This window comes from Glarea lozoyensis (assembly GCF_000409485.1).
Source record: "Glarea lozoyensis ATCC 20868 chromosome Unknown GLAREA17, whole genome shotgun sequence".
NCBI lineage: Eukaryota > Fungi > Ascomycota > Leotiomycetes > Helotiales > Helotiaceae > Glarea > Glarea lozoyensis.
In genome coordinates this window covers 860,128-880,156 of record NW_007360991.1, presented here as the reverse complement: position 1 = coordinate 880,156, position 20,029 = coordinate 860,128, and the positions used below count along the sequence as shown (strand labels likewise).

The window sequence follows — 20,029 nt, the reverse complement described above, 5'->3', positions numbered from 1 at the left end:
CTTGTGCGGAATTTTCGACACATCTAGAAGAGGAGTATGGACATGTATGAATTGGTCGTGGTCGAAATGGTTCTATGCTCTATATACGATTTACGAATATGATACCCTTACGCTATGCAACACTTTGGTACAAAGATACATCCTTCAAATGACGCCTCAATTCAATCCTTGTCCACCTCATGCTTCGATCTTACCCGCATTCAGTTGATCACCAATAACCAGCTCCTCTACTCCAGGAAACTCATCAAACTCCAAACCACTAAATCCCTCCTCAACAATCCATTTTCTCGCCGGGTCGCCTTTCATCAGCGCCTCGCAAGACTTTCCTACGACAAGCAATCCTGGTGGCCTGCTTCCTTCGCTCTCAATTGCATTGGCGACAAATTCCAGCGTCGTTCGAATAACTCTCTGATCCGGACAACTGGCCCGCTCAATGACAGCACAAGGGGTCGAAGACGGCCATAATTTCCGCGTTTTATCGAGCACTTCCTTCCCATTTTCCGAAGGCAAGAAGACTTTCGCATCCGCAGAATCCCACGTCGTAAGATCTTTCACCAAAGCCTCGATTCTGTGTAGTGCCATCAAAAACACGACCGTCCTCGTCGGCACGTACTCCGGCGGGGTCGATGGCTTCCCTTTCCGTCCAGTACCCGTACATATCAGGACCTGGTCACTCACGCCTCTTTGTGTAGCCGGTATCGTCGCAAACATAGGCGCACTCAGGGCGCTTGTGATTCCTGGCAAGACACAAATATCCTTTTCGTAGCCTTCCTTTCGGAAGAACTCGTATTCTTCACCACCTCGGCCGTATATATACGGATCTCCTTGCTTCAATCGAAGGACGGTCTTTCCACTTTTGACGCCTTCCAAAGCTAGCGAGAGAAGTTCTTCTTGTGCCTGCTCTGCGTTGCCTGGGAATTTTCGCGCAATGTGGACAGGTGTTCGTCGAGGAATGAGGTCAAGAACCCCTGACGGGACTAATTTGTCTGCGAGAATCAAGTCGGCTGACAAAATTGCCTTATGAGTCGCTCTTGTGAGGAGGTCTGGATGACCTGGTCCACTTCCAGCGAGCACTATGCGTCCCCTTTTCTGAACGGCCGACGGAGAGTTTCGCGTGTGATCATGCGATGCAGCTGTAGACGACTGGACAGCGTAAGACTTAAGTACAGTCTCCGCGTCTGCGTCGGTAATGTTCGCCAACCTTCGTAACGGCCAATATTCACAAATCTGTGACAACCATCTCATCCTCCTGTTCTTCGCCGCTTCCAAATCTGCTTCTGTTACAAGCTTGTTGAAATTGGCCGATTGATCAATCGAGTCCTCTTCATCCAATTCGCCCGCCAGAGCAGAATGCGACAGGTGATCCTCCTCCTGAATCTTCCTCCTAATCGTACCTAATCTCGAACATGCCGCGCCCAATTGTGATGGAAGTGAGGAAGCAATTTCTCTCCTGATTCTCGACGATAGCTTGCAACCTCGTCCATTTGTGGTTACACCTATCTGAAGTGGTCCATCGGTATGCGTGGAAAGGAGACTGAAAGTGCATAATGACGGGGCGTCTGAGACGTTCACGGGAATTCGATTTCGTCTGCAGAACTTCGAAATTGTTGTACCTGTGATTTCCAGTCAGCTCTTTATTTTTTATATCCCCGAAAGAATGTAACATACTCAGCGGATCTCTCGGTCCATACGTAACAAACACAGCGTCCACCACGCCACCAATCTCCTCCCTCCCCAAACTCAGCGCATCGCTTTCCTCGAAGCTCTTCTTCAACCATTCCACTTCCCCACCTTCTATCCTCTTCTGCAACGCATAATGAAGCTCTGCGGTCTCAGGTGCGATCAGAAGTGGTTTTGCGCCTACCTGCAACGATTTGGCGCATCGTGCTGCTGCGAGCGGATTCGAGCCGACGATGAGATGGATGTGCGCCGTGCAGTCAATTGCGGTAAGCAATGAAACAGGCTCCATGGTGCGTAGGTCTCGAGGATGTGAAGCTATCCAAGTGAACTTTGGGTGATTCAGTCGACCTTCGAAGCAGTTCCCAATGCGCCTGTGGCAATACTCTCTCTGCACTTGAAATGTCCAATTCGAAATAACTTCCTAAATCAAACCTTTCAATCCCAATAAATAAAAGACTTAATAAATCCTCACTCTCAACAAGATAAATATATCCAATCCCACTCCTACACAATCCCTCAAGCGCAGGTGTATCTCCCAGGAGATCTTTCAGTCAAAAGAAAACAATCGAGCTGCGATAAGGCGCCGATAAAGAAATGCCACCCCACCAAAAGGTTTTGTAAGGGTCGAAGACGTCTTATCTGACCAATCAGGGTGGCGATGTTACGACCCCGCGGAAAATGCAGGATGGGAGATCTTGGACCCGCTGTTTTTGTGGGTCGGGAAGGGATTCGGTTAGGATATTACGGAGGGGCAAAAGTTTCGTGATACTTCTTTCAATTTGAAATATGGTTTCCAGTCCAAATGGTTGATCGAGTTCTATTAACACGATTTCAAAAAGATTCCAGAACATTACTTTCTTCTTTCCTGCGTCGAAACTCCAGAAATTGAAATGGAAATGGTAGGTTCATGGACTACGATGAGAAAAGTTCTATCTCTGATAACCCAAGTTGAATTGGAGTTTACTAGAACCCAGACGGAAGGATATACGCAACACCTCATAGACCAACCCCTCCTACAATACTCTTCCCCTTCAAACCTCCACTTAGTAGTAAACCGGCTTCCCAGGCACCGACAAATCAAACACCACACTCGAATGCGGCTTCCCACCCCCCCTCTCACTAAACGGCCCCGTAAAATCAATCGTCCGATTGAAACTCAGTCCCCCATCACTCTTGATATCAATATACAACGCCTTAAAATCCGCCGCCGTATTCAAGATGCCAATCTCCCCCGTCTGCACAAAGTAGTCTGTAACCAAAACATGTTTCTGGTCCGGTGTGATCTTGATATAGTGCGGACCGACGGTGGGTTGAATCTCGTCGGGGTCGTCAAGACGTTTGACGTTGTTGAGGTCCGAGATGTCGAGCGCGGCGATGTGGTTCGCGGTTGTGAGGGTGAAGTAGGCGTATTTGCCGTTTGTGGTGATGTCGGAGCTGAGGTTTGTTGTTAGTATGGAACAGGGGAGGGAAGGGAGGGAAGTACTAGATTGCGACTGTATCGCGGGCTTTGGGACCAAGATCGTATAGGAGTTGGGCAACGCCTTGTTTGCCGTTGGCGCCGATGCGGAAGGGGTAGATGATCCAGATTTGGCCAAGGTGGACTGCTGTTGCGAGGGCGGCGGATTCGGGGTTGTTGGGGATGAATTTTACGTCTTGGATGCCGCCGCCCTGGTATATATCAAAACATGCAATTAGAAGGGAGAGAGTGGGCTTACGTTTGGAATTGTGATGGTGCTGATTATTGTCCGTGATGCTAGGTTCCATAAGCGGAGAGTGTTGGCGACGACTCTTCCTAGACTTGGTTTCAAGACTGTGATGGGGATGACGAAGTCGGAAGTCAGGATGATGTTCTTATCCCAGTCGATTGTGAGGCCATGGGGTGAGAATTGTTCGCCGAGGATGTTCAAAGTGCCGGCGATATCTTTTGGCCATTCGGCGATGATGTCGAAATTGGCGTTTGTTTCGACGAGTCGACCTGGAGATGTGCCAACAGCAGCTGCATTTTATCAGTAAGGATTGGGTAAGTGGGATATGATATCTTACAGCCCATGTAAGTGATGAAAAAGCCACCATCTGGCTTCGCGCGTATCTCATCAGTGATTGACGAGAGAAGCGCTCGGTTGCTCTTCTTGAAAACAGGTCGATACGGGTTCGAGACATCGAAGTAATATGCAGTATCCTACACTATCAGTACTCAATCCGACGTCAAATCTGGGTACTTACTTGTGTCTTAAGCAAAGAAAGCAATCCTCCACCAACAAGTGTCTTCCCATCAAGACTAGGACCCAAATGATGTGGACTATTTCCACTGGTGGGCACATCCGTCAACCAGATAAACTGACCGAAGGTATCCTATTCCGTATCAGCACTTACACTAATTATGTATCGATCAGTGTTCTTACATCATCCAGACTATACGTCGCCAAAAAATCAGCATGTTGGTTGTCGCCAGCTCCAGTCCAGAAGTAGGCAATCTTCTTGGGCTTGATATCACTTCCTTGAAATGGAGGGCTGGGGAGTGGTGGTGTCGGAAGCTGTAGAATTGGAAGCGGTGGTGCGTTGCTGGTAAGTGGCTCAGTGACGCCGGGGATACTGGGGATGAGAGGGGGGAGTGAGAGTTGAGGGTCTGGATCTGGAACTGGTGAGGTAAAAGCTGTGAGGGCTAATGCTAGAGCGAGAAGTGATTTAGACATGTTGGCTGGTAAATTTGATCCCGGATGATGTACTGTCGACAATGTCAGAAATATAATGAGAGGGTTGGGAGATTATCACTTAATTTATATACAAATTCGACAGCCGTCTTCGACGAAATTTTCATACTTTTTCGATCAACTCATCTTCCTCAGCATTACATCCTTTCTCAACAGGATGTCGCAATCAGTATAAAGAGGCCAACTTGGGCTTCTATGAATCGAACATGATGAAGATCTACGGCATCTGAAAGCCATCATGCCAATCGAGCTGTTCGCGAGCTGATCTCGCCCTCACCCATGGAGCTGTCTTTCTTTCCAAGAAGCTCATGCCACTATGCTCGACCAATCAAAATTATCTTTACCAGCTAGTTTCTGAATCAAGATGATGGATGTGGCTGCTTTCTACACTCCTTAACCCTATGCGTTCGAGCGCCAGAGGTCCCCTTAACACTGAGAATCTAGCCAGCTGACCATCCGCCCAGAAAGACATACCGGGGTCCTCAAAGCAGATGAGAACACAAAAGTGCGGATTCAATGTGGAAAGATCTGCACAAGGGTAACATATAAGCACTAGTTTATTGAGGAGGAGATGCATGCATGGTAATCTGGTGGAAATCGTACATTGCGGGTAGACAATTGTACAGAAACCTGCCAACTAGAAGACGAAACTAGTCATGCTTGGTAATATCCATGCTCTAGGAGTACTATGGCCAAGTCAAAGAGTTCAAGTACATCTTGTCGCAAATTTTGATTCCCGTACTAGTACAGGGCAATACAAAGCCATTTAACCCCGAAGAACCGCAACCAAGATCTTCAGCCATCACCCCATCGCGCCTCACAGTCCCTCCAAAAGTAATGCCACAACCCAAGATCTCGCTCTTACCGCGAAAAGATCGACATCATCCCGGGAGGCAGATGTCGGCATTGCAAATAACGCCAAGAATAAACGAATTACGTCTTCCACCAACTTCATCACGAAGCCCGAATACATCGGCGACTAACAATTTCGAATTACGATAGTTCTGGGTTCAAACTTTGATAGAGTGTGAAGGCGAAGATAGTAACGATCGGCGTTGTCTTGGATTTTGGTCAAAATGCTTCAATTGCGTCATGCATTTGGAGATAGAGGTGTTGTTGATCTTGATCCACAGACACAGATTTTGGGACGTGGAAGAAGAACTTGACTTGAAGGTCTACATTGAGATTCGAATGTCTGCCCCTCATGTCCACGTTGCTCCTCCATCGCTAGACTAATTACAGCCTTTCTCTGTTTGCGTCGTCAGTCATGAATTGAACTTGCTTGAATCAAACGTAAACATACAGCTGGTGTTGTATTCTACATAGGACGTATCTACTTCAACACTTCAATACAGTGTTGAATAACAGGTTATTCGTGATGTCCTACATGGACTGTTGTTCTGAGGTAACAATGCCTCATCACTTTCCTGAAACCCCACATCGAACAACACGCAGCGGTTGCTGTTGTATTTCTAAGCCATCCACGGCCGCGAGGTTCGTGACTAGTTGTGCAAGCACTGGGAACGTTGTCCAATTGCTTCATATTTAGCGGTCGTCCAAATTCGTCTATGTGATTAAGATAGTGTGGGTTGCTGACATATCGAAATACCGAATCAAGGTGTCGTTGGAGGTATTGCTCGTAGTGTGGCCGTCATTACGTCAAATGTGGTGCCACATTCAACTACGTTCATTCATCAACTGTGTCCGACGAAACAATGCTAGAAGCGATGATTCTCCTCGGCCACTCCAGATAAACCTGCATCTCAGGCGTCAACTCCGCCTCAGCCGCTTCCATGATATAACGATTCCAATTAGCCAACCACCAAACATTGCCTTTGAAGCCCAGCGCCGCAGCAAAATAAGTGATAATGAGAACCGCCACTGGTTCCCTCGAGGACAGAATCTCGAAAAACTGCGACGGCACAAGCGTAGGCCACGCCAGCAGGAAATGGAAATGCGAATCCTCTTCGGAGCTACTGATGGCAAGATAGACGCCTCTATGAAGCTGATCGATGGCCTGAACGCATGTTTTGGACGTATCGTCGTCAGGGATCGACTCCGCGAGCGAACGAAGCTCGAGGATTTCGGGAATGTTCGAGTAATGCAGGCTAACGGCGTTGGAGCCAGGATCGAGAACTCCTGAGCGACCGAGTTGTTCCAGGTGCGGCTCGAGAATCAAAAGAACTCCTTTGACCAGGTTTAAACAGTTCTGAAGGTCACCAATTGGGTCGTCGGGCTTTTGTACCTGGGCGACGCCTAGTGCATGGACGGCTGTCACGCATGAGAATGCAAATACTGCCGTACAGGAGTCATCGTTGACATCCCGTAATGCCTCTCGAAAGTCAATGAGAGCTGCGTTGTACTGTGTCGACGCGACAACAAGGTTCTCAGCAGCGGTATCCGGCTCTTTGGTTGCAATATGGAGGGCCGAGATAGATAGAATACCTCGGATGACAAATGGATAGTCGAAGCCAACTTTGATCATGGTGACCTGCCAAATGTGTTTCTTTTCCGAGTCCGTAGTTCCAAGGGTATCGTAGGTGTGAGTTACGAAGTGATACAGAAGCTTCAGCTCCGTCATTTTCAGCGGTGGGGCAACATTGTCGTTAGGAATAGTCTTTGATATGGTTTTGAAATTCCCAAGAATTCCTCGAGCACCGTCATCTGATGGGATGGTCGCTGGACTAGCAGGTGTGACTGCCCGAGTTGATGGGAGAGAAGAGGTACCAGAGACATCTTTGTATGTACATGGGTGGCCAAGTCGTCTGCACGTGCAACATCTCGGTCTGCCTTCGTCACACTATAACAATGTTAGAAGGTGACAGTAAAAAGAAGGGGTCTGAATTTCAACCTTCGTTCGTCTCTTTTTACACTCTATACAGCCATTCCTGGACTTGGTATGGGATTTTCGGGCCATCTAACCTCTCGGATGTCGCCCGGAGATCCCGGAGTATGTAAGTGATTTGTGATGGTGAAAGAGCCTCGCAACACAACTTAAAAAGTATACTTGAGTGTAATTTTTGTTGGCGTTTGATGAATAAGTCTTCGGTTAAGAATGATAATTGAACAGAGATTAGTTGCATGTACTAGATTCGAACATGTGAGAGACCGAAATCAGAAGAAAGCGTAGTTGCCGAGAATGTACCGATAGCAGGCCCGCTTTCTTCACAAGGTTTGTGGCAAGGGCGACTTACAAGTCGAATTCAGAACAGTAAGGACGATATATGTGATGCTAGGAGTTGACGCAGCGATTTTAGGGAATGAAGTCAAGACATGAAGTCATGAAGGCGAATTTACCTTTTTCTTCATGTCTTTCATCCGCTGATTGGAGTTTCGGAGACTTTTCTGCTTATTCGGCAATAGGTTTCTCCCGAATACCCGTTTCCAGACTACCGTCGCTAGACTGATAGAAGTTAGATGTGAGGATCGACATTTAAGCATATTTGAAGTTCTACACAGAAAGTATCGAACTTGGGTTAGAGAAATTGTTAACATTCCAGAAAACTTGTACTTTCAACTACCATAAAGTCCACATATCTAACAATTCGTCAAAAACAAAACGCCTCAATTTCATTATACAATTTATTGTTTAAGAGGCCTCTAACTTATTAGTGAGACGCTACGCACCGATATATTTTCCACATCAATTTGTCATCAAATGCGCATCAGAACACTTGTAGAGCAAAACACTACAAACGGGGAATGCGCAATTAAATTATAGTATTCAAGAACCTTCGACTTATGACTACAAATCGAGTTAATAAGATAGTGGTTATTTATATTTTCTACCTTTCTACGTTAACAAAATTTACGCCCTCCCTCATCCACCACACCTCATCGCACACGCCCCCAACCCATCCCCGCTTAGGCCCCCCCCCCCTTTTTCCTCCCTTCAACCCAAAAAGAAAATTCAAAAAAATTGGTAGCTTCTCTTTGATTGAGCGTGTCATCCTTAGTGCAGGGGCCATGCTAATCTTCTCTGTATCGTTTCAAATTCTACAATTTGTAAGCTTGGATGCACTGGTTCGGGAATATGCGGGATGTACTTACGACCAAATGCCCGAAGGCAAACAAGTTTTGATTATTTAAAAATATAAAGGTTGAATCGCTGGGGGGCCGATAAAAAGCCGGGTAGCCAACCAGAGACGGACTAGCACAGAGGAACACAAAGAAATAGAACCTGGGACTAAGAATAAGCTGAATAACATAAACTCGAGTAGGGAAGAAGAAAGGAGATAAAGGCGACAATAATATTCGGTTGGCAGGGCCGAAAGAAACAAAGTCAAGGTGGCTGGACGCTTTGTAGATGAGTTAGAAATACAGTGCGCATGTTGCGCATGTTGTGGATGGAAGCAAGAGTGATTATAGTACGCATCATAATGGGAATTTCCTACAACCGCATCAGAAAGTAAGGTGTCACATTTCAATTGAAATCAGAGAAATTTTCTAAACACCACTTCAATTGCCCACCTTATCTACTCATTCCCCTCATCCCCTAGCCTCCTCTTCAAGTCTTCGTCCATCACAAAAAAAAGAGCAATTAACACACAACTACCCAATCCGCCGTCTTCAACGGATTCTCCAACATCAAGAAAACAAAAGGAACCACATCCATCCCTCGATATTCTCAAGCCGGCTGTAGCGACGAGTATACAACAAAAGGGCACCAGTGCAACACCTCATCGCATTCTCCTATACACAAAAAGCCCTCAACTCTGATCTCCTGCTCCTCGCCTCGTCCCCTGATTTAAAAAAAAAAGCACCAAGCCTCTCCAGGAGATCCTCAACCACACATGCAACGATAGAATAAGACCAGCAAATGCTGCAACACACATCAAAGACCCGGATTTCGAATGGCGAAAGAGAAAGGGCGATCCGGGTTGTGAAAAAGATGTGTGTGAATACGGGGTATGGGTGAAATGTAAAACTGCGCGACGGGTATATGCTTTTAAGGTTGTCAACGACTAAGGGTCGTTCGATGCATAGGTCGGTAAAAGGGGGGAATATGTGACGTGAAATCGAATAAAATGCAACAAAATGCAAAATGGGGGGGTATGATATCAAGTCGTCAAGCCGTAAATGTCTGCCTCTCGAAGGGAGAAGTAGACCCGTAAAAGAACGAGAGTGGATGGTCGCATCGTAGGGTTCGGAAGAAAATAGTGATCGCGTGATCGAGAGACGCATTCCAAGAGTGTGGTATGCAAGGTACCCGGCGCATGCCTGACATTCCGATGGTTGTTAGACTACATGGTTCCTGAATGGGATGGGATCTACAACAGCGCTGCTGCCACCATGACCAAGATACCTGCGCTGCCTGCGTACATGCTGTTCAGGTTTGTTGCGCCGTTGGGGACGATTGGGGTGAGCGAGGAGGTTGCGGTTGGGACGATCAACGATCCAGTGCTTGATGCGGTACCGATGGTCTTCGAGGTGGTGCCGACTGAAGTTGGTGGGACGTATGTGGAAGTCGAGGAGGAGGAGGAAGATGATGTAAAGGTTGTCGCATTGTGCGAGGTGTAGGTTGAGGTAACGGATGCGACGATTTCAGAAACAGTGATGGTTCTAGTCATGGTCGCGGTTGAAGTGAGAGTGACATCGCCTTCTGCGATGGCAAGCAGAGGGAGCAGCAGTCCCGTAGCTACAATTGAGATGCGCATATTGAAATATGTTGATATATTCGGTAAATTTGTGATGTGATCGGTTTGATCTAAATTTGCCTTGCTATGCGCTAGAGTCGATGATTGAGTTCGAATTGCTGTTTATCTTCAGAACAGATAAATTGATATATAGCAGTACATATAGGTAAAGTTTGGATAAAGCTATTGTCGTCTTTGTTGCTATTCTTGTGCGAAATTGCCTTTGTCGAGTTGACAATAGGTACAAGTATAGCTGGATCTATTGTGCGGCGCAAAAGAAGTCTTTGTTGAGTCTCAATAATGACTGTGATGAATACGTCAAGCTGGTTGGTATTCGAATGATGCTTTGTGATGATAGCGATTGTTTGATCTTTCAAAGATGCGGTCTGGTAGACTCTGCCAACGGAGTCTCTGTAGTTCTGGTGTGTGGAAATGCGGAGAGGGAAACGGCGCAAGAAGAGCGAGGAGCTGTGGTTTTGGGGGAAGGAGATGAATGGGTGGGTGGGTGGGTGGTGACGAGAGCTAGGGTCGGAGTCGTAGTCTAATTGCGTGTGGTCTAGGCGCGGCAGTGACCAGAGAGACAAGACAAGCAAGAAACAACAAACTTGGCGGGTACCAGTACCACGCGACACGACGAGTCGACAATTTTATGATGTTCCAATTGAAGTGATGAAAGAGTAAAAGGAGGAAAAGGATTATTTTACAGCTGGGTGTGAAGTATATCTTAGCTCGAGTCTCTGCCACTAACCAACTGCGCAAAGACAACACTTCGACTTGTTTCTTGAAACGAAACCTCACGATGTTCGCATCCACCAGGCCGATATCCACCAGGCCTGACCATCTGGCTGCTTGTCCTTCAGACAGAGACATTCTCGCACGACTCAGCGCATTCCAACGCTCAGCAGCCAGTGTCTAGACGCTGAGGGTCGCCCTCTGGGCTTCTTTCGCAAGTTTCAACGCCTATCCTCCAGCGCCTAAGCCCTAAAATCCACACCATTGTTGCGCCATTTTCTGGCCGGGCGACGAGGCGGCGACTGTCAATGTTGCCCCTCCTCGGGAACCATCTGCAGCAGCTGCTCGCCCATCGTCACACTCTCCCAAGACCAAATTTTAAAATCGGCGCCTGTCATCTTGGATCTGCTCAACACCCCAGCCAAAGCACAAGGTTGGCCAGTTTTTGCATGGGCAGCGCTGGGACGTCTTGAAACCCGTTCAGTCTCACTGGCTCGGTTGCGTGGGAGGCCGGGCCATTTCTGCAGGTCCCCGCGGTTCCTGATCTAAAGGAAACTTCATCCTGGCGGTGCCTTTGGTTCCTGGCCCGAGAAGGAATTTCATCTTCCCCACCACTCAAGATGCCTGCAAAGAGAAATGCTTTCCGCGCACATTTCGACAGTGGAGATCGTGATTATTGCCAGGCCGACGCACTCAATCTGTGGGGGACGATTGCGACAACAATTTAGACGGAGATGAACAAGAAATGAGCTGCGGGGACATGAGATCAGAATGACCAGAAGACTGCAAAGTCGTGCTGTTGCGTCGGCGTCCAACGTTGCTGGAAAAGGAGGTGGAAGTCGACAAATGGTGGTGATCAAACCTTCTATCGACCACGCCCTGAGGAATCGGAAATGCGATAATCAAAACTTCATCCAAAGGAAGAAAGGCTACCCACGTCATGCGAACACATGCCCAGGTGCTTTCCGTACAAACACCTGTCAGTCATGGACGGGTACAAAGCATTGTTTTGACGTGGTTTGACAGGTCTTCGTGGCCCAAAGAGAGAGTCACACAATTCTTTCATCCCTTTTCGCGTGGCACCCTCCCACCTCAGTCAGTCTGCGATCAATTTCGTTGGTGTTGCGCCAATTTCTACGAAAATAAATTCCGCCGAGATTCGTTGCGACACTTTTAACCTCCAAATAGCCATTCTCGAGCCATTGTCACAACAGACAGGAGGCCACCCGCTACTGTTTATCACTCAAGTATAAATACTCACGCAGCGACTGTCTCCGGCGAGCTGACTGTGCACGCTCCAACATGAAAAGCTTCGAGTTTTCCCTTTGTGCATCTGCTGCGCGGGCTGGGCCGATTGACGTCGGGTATCCGCAGGAAGGATGAAGAATCACAAACAAACCTCGCTGACTCAAGTGTTCCTGAGTTACACGTCAAGCCCAACATACTTTATTCGTAAGTTCCCCTCTTTCTGTGATCCTTCTCCTGCGGTGTCCATCTATTTCTGCGCATCCTTCTCGCCTCTCGTCCTCGGGTTCCCTTCGCGCTCCTGATCACCTTTTCGCGAGCTGCAAGTTCCCCACAAAGTCCAACGGTCCCTGATCTTCACCGCGAAACATTCGTCACCCAAGACATCCTAACAAACTTCTCTTCTTCAAACCTTCCAATTTCCTTCAAGATCTGGAGAGACAAAGCTCTGTTTTGCACATCAAACCATCGGTGGCAGATTCCATTGGTGGAACCATCTTTGGGTGATGGTCGCTATCGTCGAGCCGCCAAGCTCAAACCAGATTTGCTTCATCGTGGGATCAGTTGGGTCTGTGCGACGATGCCACGAACGCGTCTGTGAGGGATACTGAAGGTGTAAGACCAACTTTTGATCTTTGTCGCGAGCTTCATCCAGCGATTATCGGTGCTAAGTGTGCTGTCAAATCTTGTACTGTAGAAACATCGTGAGCTCTTCGTTTCTCTTCAAGTCCACGAAGGTGATAGTCACGTGTCCGGTTCCCCCTTTCTCATCCGAGGCACCTGTGTTTGAAACACTTATTTAACAGGAAGTTCCAAAGAGTCTGGTTGCTAGTCGGAATCGTGCTTTGTCTGGGTTTCCAAAGATGTGAGAATTGGTAGGGTGCGAAGATCCTACGAAAGTGCGCAGGCACTTTGTGGTGATTTTTGGGTATAGTGAGAAAGACACATGTATTTCTACGTTGGAAATCACGCATATATACATATTCGCAGGCTATACCTACTAAGAATGCTAAGTATAATGTCCGACACAATTCTCCATGCGCCTGAAAACTTCGACAGCATATTAGTCAACTCGAATCCAAATCTCCAGATTTCATTCATATTGGTCTTTGGTTGAATGTCTAGGCTGCGATCCGATGACAACGACAGATGTTTCACTCGCGTTTCGTTACTAACATCCTGTTCGTAATTTCTGGTTGCGAAGAGCTGGTGTGCTGATTTGGACTGGATGATACGAGGGAACAAGGCCGAAAACGAGCATTTTATGGAAACCACGAGGTTTAGATTGAATTTGAGGAACAATTGTCGGCGTAGCAAATGGTTTTCGGCTCTCGTGGTCTACTTTACTGACATTACTGGTGCTCAATTCACTGATGATTGCATACTTGGTTCCGAGCCCTCTCCTTGAGGACCGTGACTTTCGGATAAAATGCCACTGAACTTTTCATAACCTTGAGTTGCGATAGGAGATGTGTGTTTTGCAGAGTGTTCCCTCTTTTCGTAACCATGTACTCTCTAATAGTAAGCTCAATGCAAGAGAGCAACTTGAGTAAACAAATCGACCCCAGCAAGAGCCATTGTACAAAACCGCAACCATGTAGGAACTGACCTCCATCAGCGGTTCAGAGTGACGTTAATGTAGCCAGCCCGGGTAATTTGTATCAATGGTGAGTTGGTGGGTGTAGTTTCGACTCAGAATTGAAAGCACCACAGGTGCTGGCCACGAGTTATCTTAGGCTACAAGACTTCGCTACCGATAGATAAATACTGCTGGGGCGTCACTTGGAAACGAGCAGAAGGTTGAGCAGGCTTTAGGGTTTTTCTCAAAAGGGGGGGAAGGGGTATTGCATCGTACTAGAAGTATAGGGAGGTGAGAAAACTTGGGTTTGTAAAGATTCGAGTGATTATGTGTCATAATGTTATTTTCGTTTGTGACTTTTGTAACAAAGGTTTCAGTGCATGTAAGTCTCTGGTTTTAGTTTTCATAAATCCACAGGAGCGCAATAACTCGACAGAGGACTTGAGCTGAGTTTTTGGCTTGCTTCACGGTGTCAGGTGCCGTTTGTTTGATTCCTTACTTTGAGATTAGCTTACGAGAGAGTGATGTTAGTGTTTTCTGATTCTGGAGTTAATTTCATGCGTAGAGAGATATTGATTGAATTGTATCAAGCACAAATGCCGAAGGATGAGTTATAAATATAGAGTAACTTCACGTTTAACGACTGCTAAAAGTCTAGATTTAGGTCGTGAATTTCCTGGCTTCGCCGGGGAAAATGCGCTTTTCTTGCGAGACATTCTTGACTAAGAGCTGCTGTGAAGGTCCTTATATCTTGAGGCCCAGGACCACAGGGGAAATACAAGAGCAATTGTGCTACTTATTTTTGCCGGTTTATTAGGGGCTCATGCAATAACTTTCTTATTCATCGAGAATGAACGGCATCGAAATATGTTCTGGGATGGCTAGGTGATCCTGTTGTTGAAATAGCAGATTTGAATGGGAGGCTCACCCGTTTATAGTCGAAACGTATTCGGAAGCCGCATTTACGTGATATATTGACATTCATGATGAGACAACGAGATAATGGGACTGTGTGGTCAGATTGATAAGACGGAGAATGGTGAGCATTTATAACATGATTGAATTGAGTACACAATTTCGAGCTTGAAACATAGCTTGAGGATAAACACAAAGCAAAGACGGTTACTCCACATTGACAGTATTTCATCGCATTCATGTTGGAAATTGCCGACGTGGCCTGATACAGATATTGCACAACTAATCATGTAACTAGGAAAAGCCTCCCTTGCTCATAAAAAGAAACCGTTTTATATCTTTATCAAGACTCTGTGCATTTTTGTTGTTTGAATACATAGAATTTGTCATAAATCGTCAGTAAAGGATGTTCCTTCTAGTGCGCTAGACCGCGAGCGGTGTTGGTATTCCTTCATCAAGTGATACTAAATATTTAAGCTTGTATTCATAAGCAACTTCCAATGCGCTTTTAGGCAAGACTTCTCAGGTTGACACAAGTGACGATACGTTCCACTTGGAACTGACACTTCACTTGTACATCACAGTTTGAGTCATGACAAGAATTCAGATGTGAACGGTGTATTAAAATCTAGGGATATCAAGGACAATCACCAGAATTGCGTAACGGGAATGTTGATTAAGTCGATTCTTCTTCATGACATACTAGGACCGGGATATGTGATTGTATAATACCAAAGATATCTGGAATTCATTGAAACAATGTGCAATCACACCGTCCAATATTTTTGGCTATTTAAACCACCTATCAAGCTCTCCAAGCTCAGTCAAATCGATCCTCTCTCTAAATCTCACTCGCTCAAAACTGCATATGCCACGAAATGAACACCAACAACAACATTTTCCGACCTTCAACCGCCACCCCCTTCGATGCAGCAATCTGGATTAGGCGATGGGATGCCAGTCCTGCAACCATAAGCCACTGTCGCGGTGCCATCGAGAACGCCTTTCAAGCATCCGATCAATACTGGCAAGAACTCGTTAAGCTGAACTCTAGGCTAGTGAACGAAGGAAAGCTAGATCCTATGCAATCCTCACATTTTAAGACTCTGGTCGCTTATAGGAATTCCTTTAAGACGAATCCGAAGATGGTTGTGGAACTGAATGAAGAGAGAGCACAAGCAATGTGCGTGTGGTTGAAACATTTCTTCGCGCTTGAGATGCAGAGGAGTGGTAGAACTGGTAAGTGGTCTCTGATTTAAGGGGCTATCTAACAGACGGAGAAGTACCGAAGAAGAAAGTACAGTTTTCATTCCCAGTGGAAGACCAGAATCCAGATAGAAAGGAACCCAATAGCAAAGAAGTTGTAACCCGCGAGCCTAGATCTATCCTCAGACCCCAATATCAACCGTTCTTTACAACACAACGAGTCCATCGAGATTACGACGCAACCCGCGGAAAGAAATTAAAACCGCAAACCAAAGGTTCCAGTGAAAATCGACCACATTCAAATCACAAGCCAACTGCCCATAACGGGAAAGGGGCCTCTACTAGTGGCAAGTCAACACATCAAGATCACAAGCAAAGTAGCCATACACGCGACCACCACTCTGCCAACGCTCCAGCAGTTGCAGGCAGTTCAAGACCTTCAAATCACAAACCAACTCCCCATAACCGCGAAGGCTCCTCTACTAGTGACAAGTCACCAAATCGACATCAGCCAAGTGGTCATAAACATCACTCTCCCAAAATTCCAGCCGAAGCAGGAAGTTCTCGCCAACGAGAACGTCGACCAAGCTCGCACACAAAAGCGAAGCCATCTTCTAATACTATAAGAGAGAATCCTTCGCGGCGTCCATCGACTGGTCGTTCTGCGAATGTAAGGCCTCCTAGAAAGATAGTGCTGGGTTTTCTTTTAGGTTGAGTGTAGATAGTTGAAGGAAGATGGTACTTGTGCGGGGGCGATGTGAATGGTTGTTTGATGTTTGAAGTGGCTGGATTGTGGAGGTGGAGATTGGTGAGAGTGGATTTGATGTGAGGTAGATGGTGCAAGAGTATATGTGAAACTAAGAATTAGAGTTGTTTGATTCTTTTCAGTATACTGGCCAGACGTATTTCGTCGATGTTTATATGTTGCGGATATAATCAGAAACGGCTTTCTCCAAAAATGGACTCCAAAAACTATGTGGAAGAGGTACTAGACGATCCATATCCAGTGATAACTTCTTAAATGCTGTGATATAAATAACCCCAATTTATTACGATGTGTTCTATCGTCCAGCCTTCGCGGATAGCAAACCTTGGGGCGAAAGTTCCATAAAAGGTCCATGACACATAAGCCAACACAAGATCAAGGATCCCGACTTAGAGCAGATTTGCAAGCTGGTTGCAAACTCTTTTCAAACTTGACTTTTAGGTTAAGATAACTCGTTTTTGATTCGAGTCACTTTAGTCGATAGGAGGTCCGATAGCTTTGTCAGACTTAACAATTGGGTACCTAACTTCCTGCTGCTATAATACATGTTATAACGTTAAAGATGGCCCTCTTTGTAAGGGCGATAATGGCTTAATAAAAGTTTCGAGATCAAAGACAAATGTAACATGTTCACAGATGTAAAGTCGCTAAGATCTGTCTCGCTACAGGATGGGGATAGACCTTATGTCCTACACGTTGCCAAAACTGTATTTCCTGAGTTGTTACAGAATAACTACACACAACAGCCAAAGAGTCACCTACAACACACGAGCGCCAACAGTCATCACCCAACAATCCTTTCCGCAAATGCCAACCCCAAACCTTCCACCTCCAATTGGCTCATACTGATTGTCCACCGCGTCCAGCTTCCAAAACACCATCCCAGCTTTCCACACCTCTCCAGTCATCCGTTCCTACGCATCAATCAAAAGACGCAGCATAAAGCCGAAGCAGCAGCGCACCTCAACAGGAGACACGCGGTGATCAGCTGCGGGGCGGTGGCCCTAAGACAGACCCACGAAGCCGAGCAGTTTCTTCGAACGCAGGAGACGCAAGCAGGGTCGAGGGCTGCGAGCGCTTGCACGTTGGCTGCCACCTCCGCCAACTGCTCTGCATTCGGAGCCCCAACATCCGCAACTCCGGAGGCAGTTTCGGCGCGGGCAGCAGGATGGGAGGGAGTGGCAAGTGCGAGGCCGGCGAGGACGGTGAATAGGGCGAGGGAGACCTTCATGTTTGTGTGTTGTGTAGGGTGGTGAGAAGGCAAGTAGAAGAGTTGAGTCTTGCTGAGGTTTAATTGAAGAGTTGAGTAGAGGAGGTTTAACTGGTTTGGTAGCAGTTATTCTTAGGGAAAAGCTCTCTTCTTTATACCTTCTCTCTCGACTAGCGAAATACCAGACACCTCAATAATCCATCCTCAACCTTTACCATAGTATACCTCTGAATAAGAGCGTCTCGATGAGAATCCCCTTCAGGTTGCCCAAGATTCCAAGAGGCGGGGGCTTACTTGCAGAGAATACATTTTGGCCGTCAATCGTGCCGGGCTTACAATGGCGTTGTCGATTTGTGTTTTTGCATCTTTACATCTGGATCATTCTTAACCTCACCAAGCAAAATATCAAGGCAATTTGTTGCCAATTTCTTGGGTTGCTTTTTGGCCACGAACTATTTCGTAATTGTTTTGGTGTCCAAGGTCTTTTTATACCTGGGCACTATAGAACAAAACACCAAGACCCCGTCTTACAGCCGCATCTCCGCACGACAATACAGTATAAGCCTCTGATCGTCCCGGCTTATAATGACACATATCGTATAACGGCCGTCAGTTGCCCCGAGCTTATCTTGTTCTGTTCTTAGATATCAAACTTTTGATGCGTTACGATCAGTATGAGGTAAATGCAGATTTCCATTCTCCATCATGTGGTAACACGAGGCTAGTCCAGCACCGCGGATAAAGACAGCCTCCGACTGGGCATTCAACGCCCACGAGAGCTTTCCAAGCAGGAACTCATCATAATCTCAAAACACAATGTCGACAATGACACTTGCAGAGCAAATGCAGAGCAAGTGCAGGGGCGATCCGCGAAGGCTTGTACCTCATACTATAGCAAATCATTGACTTTGTAATTGTAATAGGGGAGCTATAGATACAAGGAAATTCTTTATGACAAGCAGCCAACGCAAGGGCTCCTAACAATATCTGTCAATGAGAATATGAGTAGGCAGTCTGCCAATACTTTAGCTCGCACATTCGATTGCTCCTTCCTGTAAATAGTTGTGCGGAGGCTATGCCGTTTAGGTAAATACCTCTTGACCTTTCTTGATGATAAGATAAACTCTAAGCGGACAATACAGTTGCAGTGGAAACCCTACACATGCTCACAATAACTGACGCATTATCGTATATTTCCTTTATTCGTTTTGATAATTGGGAGAGTTTCCGACTAGCTTTAGAGACTTGAAAGACAAGAGTGTCCCTACAAGGGTGTCACCTACCCCAAACTGTTAGCCAAGCCGATAGAGGTTCGAAAGATACGGCCACTCTCGCCGACTGCGAGTCTGCCTATACAATCCTGTCTCCAGCAAGAACATAAAGGTAGGTAGGAGAATCAATGCTGGTTGCAGAAGAGTATAGCCGTAGAATCCACACTCACAGAGAAGAGGCATAGATCCATTCGCGTAGTCTTCTATTCCGCCAGCCCTTATAACCCTCCAGCTGCTATATGTATCTAATGCGAAACAGCATGTACACGGGAGTGGAGGTATAACTGCTCATCATCTGTGTATAAACTTTTCTCTGTTTAGCTTTCTTTGTAAGTCCAACCGATAGCCCCCAGCTTCAAGCAGATACTCTTGTCGTCCTCTGAATCCCTCTGTAATGTTCTTTTGACTTTGTTCTGTGCCGATAGTCTTGGAAGACCTTTCAGTTATGGTTGCCGATATTCTTGTCGGGTTGCGACCGTGTTAAGTGATCTCCAGGTTGTGCAGGCTGCTCAATAGAGCGCGTTGATCCCTCTCGTCATTCCATTGGCTCCCCGGACGGATAAGTGGCAGTTGAATCATCATCTTCCAGCGACTTGTCGGAATATCGTGCATTTCGCCGCTTAATTTAATGAAATATACTGTGTTCTGTCTATGTTCCTCGGTAGAAAAACAGTGTAGACTTTGTTTGAAACTTACTGAACAGTAGCATAGGTCCCGTGTGGCAGTAAGAGATAATTCCCTTGAAGCTTTCCATTACTTGTAGCCTTCCCACCAACGTGTCTTTATTGACGCTCGAGGGACCCAAAGCTTGTGAAACACGAGCATTCCACCACTTCGAACTCGGGACAGTCTTGAGATAAGCGTTGCGAGCTTCTATGTTGGCAGAGTTGGACGGGTAGTATTAAGGAGAGGGGCGTTGTCAAGGTCGATACAATCCTTCTAGAAGCGTAACAACGAGCTGCTCATGAGATTCGTATAGGTATAGATTGGAGGAGGAGGGGAGGAGAGGAGGGATCGAATCGAGGTGTACGAAAGGGATTTTTGCGTCGGTGGTCGTTGCCGTTCGAATCTGGCTCGG

The 20,029-nt window shown here is 46.5% G+C and overlaps 6 protein-coding genes across 6 annotated transcripts; 1 reads left to right on the top strand and 5 right to left on the bottom strand.

Annotated features, from left to right (window-relative positions):
- Positions 1-177: 177 nt before the first annotated feature.
- Positions 178-1,969, bottom strand: GLAREA_12128 (Tetrapyrrole methylase; the record flags this gene model as incomplete). Its single annotated transcript, XM_008082910.1, has 2 exons — positions 178-1,613; positions 1,669-1,969. The coding sequence occupies 2 exons, from the start codon at positions 1,967-1,969 to the stop codon at positions 178-180; spliced, it is 1,737 nt and encodes a 578-aa protein (XP_008081101.1).
- Positions 1,970-2,723: 754 nt separating this feature from the next.
- Positions 2,724-4,373, bottom strand: GLAREA_12127 (3-carboxy-cis,cis-mucoante lactonizing enzyme; the record flags this gene model as incomplete). Its single annotated transcript, XM_008082909.1, has 6 exons — positions 2,724-3,114; positions 3,164-3,348; positions 3,396-3,676; positions 3,724-3,859; positions 3,904-4,032; positions 4,083-4,373. The coding sequence occupies 6 exons, from the start codon at positions 4,371-4,373 to the stop codon at positions 2,724-2,726; spliced, it is 1,413 nt and encodes a 470-aa protein (XP_008081100.1).
- A 1,705-nt stretch (positions 4,374-6,078) lies between these two features.
- GLAREA_12126 (putative C6 zinc finger protein) lies at positions 6,079-7,709 on the bottom strand (the record flags this gene model as incomplete). Its single annotated transcript, XM_008082908.1, has 2 exons — positions 6,079-7,191; positions 7,689-7,709. The coding sequence occupies 2 exons, from the start codon at positions 7,707-7,709 to the stop codon at positions 6,079-6,081; spliced, it is 1,134 nt and encodes a 377-aa protein (XP_008081099.1).
- A 1,952-nt stretch (positions 7,710-9,661) lies between these two features.
- GLAREA_12125 (uncharacterized protein) lies at positions 9,662-10,048 on the bottom strand (the record flags this gene model as incomplete). Its single annotated transcript, XM_008082907.1, has 1 exon — positions 9,662-10,048. One exon carries the CDS (start codon positions 10,046-10,048, stop codon positions 9,662-9,664), a length of 387 nt encoding a protein of 128 aa, XP_008081098.1.
- A 5,328-nt stretch (positions 10,049-15,376) lies between these two features.
- On the top strand, positions 15,377-16,419 carry GLAREA_12124 (uncharacterized protein; the record flags this gene model as incomplete). The annotated part of the gene is made up of 2 exons (XM_008082906.1): positions 15,377-15,737; positions 15,773-16,419. The coding sequence occupies 2 exons, from the start codon at positions 15,377-15,379 to the stop codon at positions 16,417-16,419; spliced, it is 1,008 nt and encodes a 335-aa protein (XP_008081097.1).
- Positions 16,420-17,395: 976 nt separating this feature from the next.
- On the bottom strand, positions 17,396-17,701 carry GLAREA_12123 (uncharacterized protein; the record flags this gene model as incomplete). Its single annotated transcript, XM_008082905.1, has 1 exon — positions 17,396-17,701. One exon carries the CDS (start codon positions 17,699-17,701, stop codon positions 17,396-17,398), a length of 306 nt encoding a protein of 101 aa, XP_008081096.1.
- Between the last annotated feature and the right edge of the window lie 2,328 nt (positions 17,702-20,029).